The sequence below is a fragment of the Nelumbo nucifera genome, chromosome 2, assembly GCF_055504915.1.
Source record: "Nelumbo nucifera cultivar China Antique chromosome 2, China Antique-T2T, whole genome shotgun sequence".
Classification (NCBI taxonomy): Eukaryota; Viridiplantae; Streptophyta; class Magnoliopsida; order Proteales; family Nelumbonaceae; genus Nelumbo; species Nelumbo nucifera.
Genome location: NC_142650.1, coordinates 56,612,859 through 56,621,103, shown reverse-complemented (window position 1 = coordinate 56,621,103; position 8,245 = coordinate 56,612,859). Strand labels below are relative to the sequence as shown.

Here is an 8,245-nt window from a genome sequence, read left to right as displayed (position 1 = left end):
CCCTCTTGAGGCTGCTCAATAAAGGGTGAGCATCAAAAGCATCACCACACCACCATCTCTGTCCTACATAGTACAGGTCTGTCTAACCCTTTTAAAGGTCACTACCAGTCCAAAGACATCAACTACAACCACTACAGTAACCCTTACACCATTCAGTCACTGTAAACAAAGCCTGTTCTTGGGCCTTTTGCCAAGAACCAAGGCTACAAATAACCTAGTTCTTTAAGTTCTGATCAGTCCAAGCAGATTTTTGAGGGTTTTCCAACCCAGAAACACCAACAACACAAAAAAAAAGGATAACCAACCTTGATGGAGAGATTCAGTCGACCATCCACTTATTTCTGGAGTTATTCTCTTGAAAGGCAATCAAGTTCTAAGCAGAGAAAGAGAGGCCGAAGTGTTCTCAGACCTAAGTCGAGTCTGTGTTCTCCATTTGCAGTCCAGAGAGAAGAAAAAGAAGTCACAAACAAAAAGGAGCAACAGTCACGAGCAGAGATTTAAAGAGCAACGTCCTACTCTGATACCATGTTATCTCAGTGGCTTCAGCAGTTCGAACCAGAGGAAGAAGAAGAAGAAGAAGAAGAAGAAGAAGAAGAAGAAAAGGAATAGTCGAATCTGATAGCTTAAACCCTATCAGTCAACCCTAATATGAAATAGCCTCTAATTAGTTGTACAAAGACTAAAGTGCCCCCCACTTAAGTATGGGACAGGAAGTCTCTATTAAAACTACCACATAAGCACATAACTTAACAAAAATAAAATAACTAATCTACCCTTATTCAGCTAGCTCTAACAAGGATAATTTATGATGATGATGACGATTAAAACCGCTTGTCCAAATGAAAGCACAAAATATATACAACCTCCTATCTACAAGATAATAACAAAGCATATCGCCAATCTTCTATGTTCAAACCATTTTCTCTTACCAAATTTAGGCATTAATCAAATGATATCACTTATAAAAAAAAATATAACTGCTACACATAAAAATTAGCTAGGTAAAGAAATACATCAACAGCTACTCTTTACTACTGCAGATAAAAATAAGAAATTAACAAATATGAGAGGGGATTCTTATCCTGTTTTTTATTTTTCGAGATTTCTTGAATAGAACATGTTTCAACAAACACTTGAAAGGAAATGGCGAAGGCCTATAACTTATCCTTCGTAATCTACTTTTACCTGCACAAAACAGAACAGGAAGCAATAAGTAATCACTGAAATAATATGTAAGTAAAAAATAATTACAGCGCTAACTCATATTAGGAGAGGATAAAATGATGATCCCAAATCCCAACTCAAACAAATTTTAAGAATCAGATAAGCAGAAATTATGAGTTTATTCACTGATGAAACTTAATATTTGACAATAAAGTGAAATTTTTGTTAAACAATACTTAGCAAGCCCAAGCATCAAAACATTTCAGATAAAAGGCTATATTCTTTCAAATAATACTGCAGGCACCAAGTCCTAAAGTAAAATCATAGAATTTTAATCTTATGGAATGAAGTTTAAATCAAGGTAAGCCCCTTACCCAATTTAGACTTGTCCAATGTCATGGTGTTGTTTTGAGTCTTTTGACAGTTAACTCCTTTTTGCTCTTCTGTTTCAATTAAAACCTCCTTTAGTGGCTCATCGTCTAAGATCAAGTCTGCATCTCCTTTCATCTCATCATAAGATTCTGGGAACTGCATCTCACCTATAAGAGGAACTACACCATCTCCATGCTCCTCAATCCCTTCTGCTTTTGCAAAACCATCTTGCAAAGGCACATTAGATACACTCAAATGAAAGTCTCTTTGCTCCTGGTCTACTCTCTCAGCTATGACTGACTTCATTCTAATATCCTGGACACCTGAAACTGCATCAACATTTTTTTGCAAACACCCAATGTCCATGGATGGAGTAGAGTGTTCCAGAGTATCAACCGATGATACCAGATCGCCTTCAATAGGAGAAATACACTTTGATGGTGAAACCACATCCAACATACCAGACTCCATAGGCTCATTGCATGCATCAGAAGCAGGAACTATAGTGGTATCACCTGGAAATGCAGGATTTTCAGAGGTAGTCATGAGATCTCTGGACGCTATATCATGCAGTTCTGTTCCAACTGTAGCCAAAATGGGGTCACACCTATTTGAACTCCTAAGCTCCCCATCCCATGGTTTAGGAGTCTCTTTCTGGGAACCAATGAAAACTGCTGATGTATCATTTGGTGTCACAGGCTCCAGAAAACCTTCAGAACCAGAGGTTTGATGCTTTAACGGAGATGTCCAATTTTCATTAGGAACTTCATTGATGCAATTTGATTGATTGGACACTTTAACAACAGCAGCTAATCCCTCAGGATTCTTGGCTGCATGTAACAGGTCTGAAGTATTATCTGGTGCCTGCAATTCAGCTCCAGTGCCATACACTGAATCCATTAATTGCATATTGTTTAACAGTGTTCCTTCTGAGATTGAAGTAAAATCAATGGCTTTTAAAATCTTGGGGTCTTCAGCAGATGAAGAGAACATCTTGGAAATATCATCTAACAGAAGATCACCATCACCACTAGAAATTTGATCCCAATTATGACATTCCACAAACCAAGGCTCCGACTTCATCTGTTCCCCAGATGAAATTTTTTCAATTTTTATGGCCTCCTTGAAATATTTCTTCTTCTTCAAAGAACCAGCTATCAGGGTCCTGCAAAATATAAAATAGAAGATAGAGAATCTAAAAATCCAAGTTCTATTTCTTAAAAGAAAAGGAACACCAGCAATTCTGCAATTTAACATACCTGCAGTTCTTGGAAATAGCTGCTTTAGCTCGTTCCATAGAAAGGCCAAACAATGATGATAAATTTGCAACGTCATATGGCCCTCTAAGTTCATTTACGGTAGGGACAGCACTTGAGAAAATGAGATTTTTCCCTCGTGTCCAGTCCACCAGCAACTGAAGGTTGTATACATGTTTTTGATTGTTAGGTTGTAGATTATATATTAGATGAGTAAATTAATGCTCACTCTAAATGACAAAGTACAGCATGCACAAGATACACATGGAGGTTTAAATAAATGAATCCAGCTATTCCTTGTTCTGCCACCAAATCTTGTCAAATTGAAACTCCACATCAATGTCCCAAAAAAATTCACTCATTGAGATTAATAAACAAAAAATGCCCATATTTTTTTATCAAATGTATTTATTTTGTTCAAATTTTCTGAATAACGAATACCAACTGCTCCTATTGGATCTTCCAAGAAAGTGTTACATAATAACTCACAACTGAATGTGGATGCAACTTTTGATTTTTCTTTACTAGAAACCATACTGGAAATGATGATATACTTCCCAATACAAGCATTTCTTGTTCAGTCCTATTACTAGCATACCTGCTCGTTTTCTCAAGTAACAAAGCAAGAGATACCCTCTGTAGATGTCCAATTCAATTGATAAACTCATAGTTAATTTTCCTTTTGATATTATCAAATGATACTATGGTAAGATAAATGTTCAGAGGACAGTTTTTCCTATTGTCACCCAATATCTTTCATGTGTCATTTTAACTGATTTATTCCTAGTAGGATTTCATTACTGATCTTATCTTGGTTGGTCAATTGTTTAGCAAGCACAAGTCATATCTTACAGAATTTTGTGCCCTTCTCTATCTACTGGGACATCTAGAAAGAAAGAAATCTCAGAGTCAGCTTGGTCATGGGAAAGGTGGAAGTGCAAAGTCTTTTGCTGGTCTTCCAGATAAAGAAATTTGATGGTCTGATGTTCTCTCAATTTTGTAATGCCTAGGCCACTATCTTTTCCTTTATGGTTTGATTGTTGTCTGAATGTATATTTCGTATCTGAGCACACATTTTTGCTATAGAGTATAGGCTCATCCCCATCATGGCTCTCTATATAGTTGCTGCATTTATTTAATGGTTGGGATTGACCATCAGAAAATGAGACGCCTGAATAGTTATGAGTTATAACAAGCCTAGACCATTCTATGGCTATGTAGACCCTAAACGAAGATATTACCTTTTAAGAATATGTTCAATAACTCAAGCCGCAAAAAAAAAAAAGATGAATATCAATAAACTACCTGTTCAAAATGTGGGATAATAGACCACAATTGTGTGTATGTAGTGTAGTCTCCATATAAACTCGTTTTTCAATAGATAACAATACAATATTGTCAGAAAGAAGATAGAGCACCAGACCTTAGCAAGGAGGCTGGCTACAAGAACAAAGAAAAAGATGCAACAATCACCAAGGTGATTGCATAAGAAAAAGGAAGTAGCAATACAAGCCCAGGTTCATAAAATCACATTGGGTTTGGGAGTCATCTTTTGAGAAAATGGTTCACTTCCCACCTTTTTATCCAGCAATAAAAGAGCATTGACGTGCCTTACCAGCAGCACACAAACAACATGAAGGATTTTGATTTGGCATTGGACATGTACAAAATTTCTTTTATCTTTTGCTTCATTTGTTTCTGTTTTATTTCAGTAAAAAAGTGCAGAACTAGCCTAAGAAGCATGACTGCAGAGAGGAAAATTGTCCTCATTTTATGACACTAATCAATATAGAAGATATTATTTTATATGAAAACAAGACAAGGAAAGTTATTAATATGAGCAACAATTAACAATTTGAGACTATTTATCAAAAAAAAAAAAGAAACGACTAACAATTTGAGACACAACAAGCAGCGAATATTTATATCCAATTATACATGATTTCGCACCTTTGCATTTGAAATCATTTGCCTCCTAGCTTGAATGTCAGAGATAAGGGGAGAGTAGGTAATCTCGAAATATATCCCGCGCTGCACATTGATATGCAAGTAAAAGTTTATTGGATTCATTCTTCAATAAAACAGAATAAGAAAAATAAAATAAAAACCTTTGAGAAGTGAAGAAGAAACCTCTATTGCTGCTTTGACCATGGGTAGCTTCAAACGAAATGGTAGGTTCTGAGAGAAATCTATTGCAATCAAATCTACCTACGTCGGAAGTTTGAAGCGAAGATAAGGTCCACTTTACATTGATGATTCACGATAGAATTGAAAGAAACAAATTGTAAAAAGCAAAAAAGAAAGATCTGTGCCCCACAAACCTCAGAAACCTTGCAGGCTTCTTCAAACGTAACCTGATTCAGAGGGCGAACAGCAACCAAATCGTAAGTCTTGAGCACAGGATTTCCGGAATTCAAGGCGCGAATCTGAAGAGAGCTGTCGACAATGACCGTCAAACGAGTATACTGACGAAAGGGAGAGGATGAAGGAAGTCCCAAGAGCTCTCTGTGAAACTTAACGGAGGTGGAGAGAGAGGGGGCCACTTTGAGAAGAGAAGAGAGAGGAAAGAGAGAGATGGTGCATCGATCGGAATCGGACATGACGCCTTTGATGGAACGATTAAAAGCGACTCCAGTGTAGCCGAGTTCCATTGCCTTCACTACAATCTTTAGTCTCGTGTCCTTCTTGCTGCTCTTATTGGGTACATGTTTTTCTGATCCTCCTCCCTCCAGGTAAGGCACGTTGAGGTCGAAGAACCCCATTCCTCTTTCTCTTCACTTGTTACCTCACCAACTGCAGAGACCCGCGCGAACTAGAGCTAGGCGGCAGCACAGACTTTTTACGCTTATGGGTTTTGGGTTTTGCTTTTAAAATTGGGGTTTTTCGACTAAGGAGTATAAATACAAATATGTGCAGGGCAAAACCTTCTATTTTATATTATTTTGTATGTAATTGTATTGTATATATTTATATTTAAATTTTTTTTAAGTTGAACCATAAATATAAATATAAATATCTACTGTATATATACATATATAAAATTTTGTACTTTATATATTTGTATTTGTATTCCTTCTAAACTGAGCCAGTTGTTTGGATCAGGGTAAGATTAATTTGATGTATTGATGTGGCATTGTCTAAAATCAGTTAGTATTGAATCTAAAATTATAAATCTTTAATATTTTTTGTTAGTCAGTTTTGATTGTACTTGAATCCAACTCACCCAATCCGTTGATAGCCCTAAATAACTAAACAATCATGAACATCCCTTTTACAATTTATTTTTCTTTTTTTTAATATATATATATATTAAAAGAAAAAGTCTAAAATTTTTTCCTTTTTCTGAATTTTTCGATAGGATGTCTAGATTTTTCGATAGGATGACTAAATTCATGATCTATTCTTTTTTTATGATTTTTTGACATATTTCTCTATTTTATCTGAAAATTGAATGAATGTAATGTTCCACATCGGCCAATGGTCAAGCACTAATGGTTATTTTTGTTTTACAAAGCAAAACTAAATGTAGAATTACAAGAAGCAACTCTTAAAGAGATGTCCAAGCATTAACTATTAATTTTATTTTGGGCTAGCACCTTTTTTAATTTCGGGCAACTCATGGACTATTTACAACAGCCAAGACAAAGAGGTGTTGATGAGTTTCGGCTTCTTATCTAGTTGCAATGATTCATGACAATTATAATGATGGTTACAAGATGGAACAATGATTATAGGAGAGTGGCAATGAGTTTCTAACAAGGTTATTGACAGGGGACTGATACATTGCAAACATCAATAGTTGGGACTCAACTAAATGAACAAAAAAACTAATTCGGCACCATTTCATGGCGTTTATTCAATAAACTCTGCCACATAGGCATTACCTTAGTTTTCCTCTCTTGTTCTTTCGTATGAATCGAGAATGACGAAAGTGGATTTTGTTTTTTGTACATGCTTACCATTTGGGGAAGTTATTTTTTAAAACTTCTACTAATGATTAAACGTTTTTCACTGTTACACTGATGTGATGCCTAATGGCGCTTAATGACACTTACTTGTCATAAACGGTTGTAATTATTATCTTTATTGATTTTACAAACAAATAAAGTACAAATGTTGAATGAAAAAACATAAACGAAACCAAACACATACATGATCGAAAAATTACTCAAACGATAATGGAACATTAGCCTCAGTGTACAAGATGAACTCAAACAAGAAAGGAAATAGAACTTAACTGCAACAAAAAAAAAAAAAAATTGTGAAAGATACTTTATGGAAAAGTCGAGGCTTGCTGGTTTGAAAATATTATTTTCGACGTAGTGAAAGCATGAGGCCACCGGGGGGTGCTACTATAGAGGCATAGGCACCATCTGATATCATCATGTGTTCCATTCTCGCCTTATTGGCAATGACACCATTCTTCACAACTTCAATTATTATCAGCCCCCTTCATTGTAAAGAAACGGTGAGCAACAACAACAGTTCTATTTTCTGTCACTCTCTCTAATGCTTCATGCACAGTGCACCACACACTCTGATTTTGCATCCAATGCACTTGTAGCCTTATTGAGCAAAAGGATCTTTGGATCCTATATATGAAAATGTTATTCTTCCAAGATCTGCACATCTGAATGTGTTAGGTATCTGATGCTAACATGTTTGAAGCAATGATTTAAAAGGCATGCCTAATCGCACAGGCAAGACGCATGGCCTAGGTCCTAGATGCACCACTTTCAAAAGGCATGCACCTAGTAGTCCTTGCACCTCAACCCAGGTATTTGCCTTTTTTTTTAATATTTTTTTCACTTTTTAGTGTATTTTTTAAGCATGGTAGTTGGGCTTGGACCCTCGAGGCCTTGACTAAGTCTTTGAAGCAAGTTCAAACAAGTCCATATTAAAATCTTAAAATTCTTAATCCCTAAATAATGATTTTTATAATTTTAATTATCTTTTAGAAATATCTTTTATCATAATGAATGAATGAATGAATAACATTAGAAAATACGGGGCTCATTCAGTCATCATAATAAAAGATAATATCATTTTTTAGGGATTGAGAATTTTAAAATCCTAACATGGACTTGTTTGGACTTGCCTCAAGGGGCTTGGTATAAAGGCAGCTTGTAGAAATAGGAATGAAAGATATAATACACTAATACCACATTAACTATTTGAAATAATGCAATTGAGAAAGAAATAAAGAAATTAAAAGTTTGACATACTTGAATATGTTTTGTATGCTATTATTTTTTTTTTACTTTATCTTCGTAATTGTCACTTTGAATATGTTTTATATGTTAATTTTATGTATTTAAATTTGAGCTAATAGTGTGATTTTTTTCACCTTGTGCTGTTAAAACACTGGTTTGAGGTCAATATGACCTTTTCGACATTAGCCAGGGTCATACCTTCTTCACTGCTTGAATCAATCTTAAGGCTGTGCTTGGAAA

The 8,245-nt window shown here is 35.4% G+C and overlaps 1 protein-coding gene across 2 annotated transcripts; it reads right to left on the bottom strand.

Annotated features, from left to right (window-relative positions):
• Positions 1-933: 933 nt before the first annotated feature.
• Positions 934-5,657, bottom strand: GAF1 (Polymerase/histidinol phosphatase-like protein). Of its 2 annotated transcripts, none has more exons than XM_010244940.3 (6): positions 5,114-5,657; positions 4,923-5,000; positions 4,743-4,823; positions 2,796-2,950; positions 1,539-2,701; positions 934-1,185 (listed from the first exon to the last, which is right to left on the bottom strand). In XM_010244940.3, exons 1-6 carry the CDS (start codon positions 5,552-5,554, stop codon positions 1,055-1,057), a joined length of 2,049 nt encoding a protein of 682 aa, XP_010243242.1. In that variant the 5' UTR covers positions 5,555-5,657; the 3' UTR covers positions 934-1,054. The 2 variants fall into 2 exon arrangements, with proteins under 2 accessions (XP_010243242.1, XP_019051542.1); XM_019195997.2 differs by having other exon boundaries at positions 4,923-4,996; positions 5,114-5,253.
• Between the last annotated feature and the right edge of the window lie 2,588 nt (positions 5,658-8,245).

Coding starts and splice junctions, on each gene's coding strand:
- GAF1 (XM_010244940.3), bottom strand. CDS start 5,554: ATGGGGTTCTTCGACCTCAACGTGCCTTACCTGGAGGGAGGAGGATCA. Junction 2,702..2,795: donor GCTATTTCCAAGAACTGCAG/GTATGTTAAATT, acceptor TATATTTTGCAG/GACCCTGATAGCTGGTTCTT. Junction 1,186..1,538: donor ATTGGACAAGTCTAAATTGG/GTAAGGGGCTTA, acceptor TGTTTTGTGCAG/GTAAAAGTAGATTACGAAGG.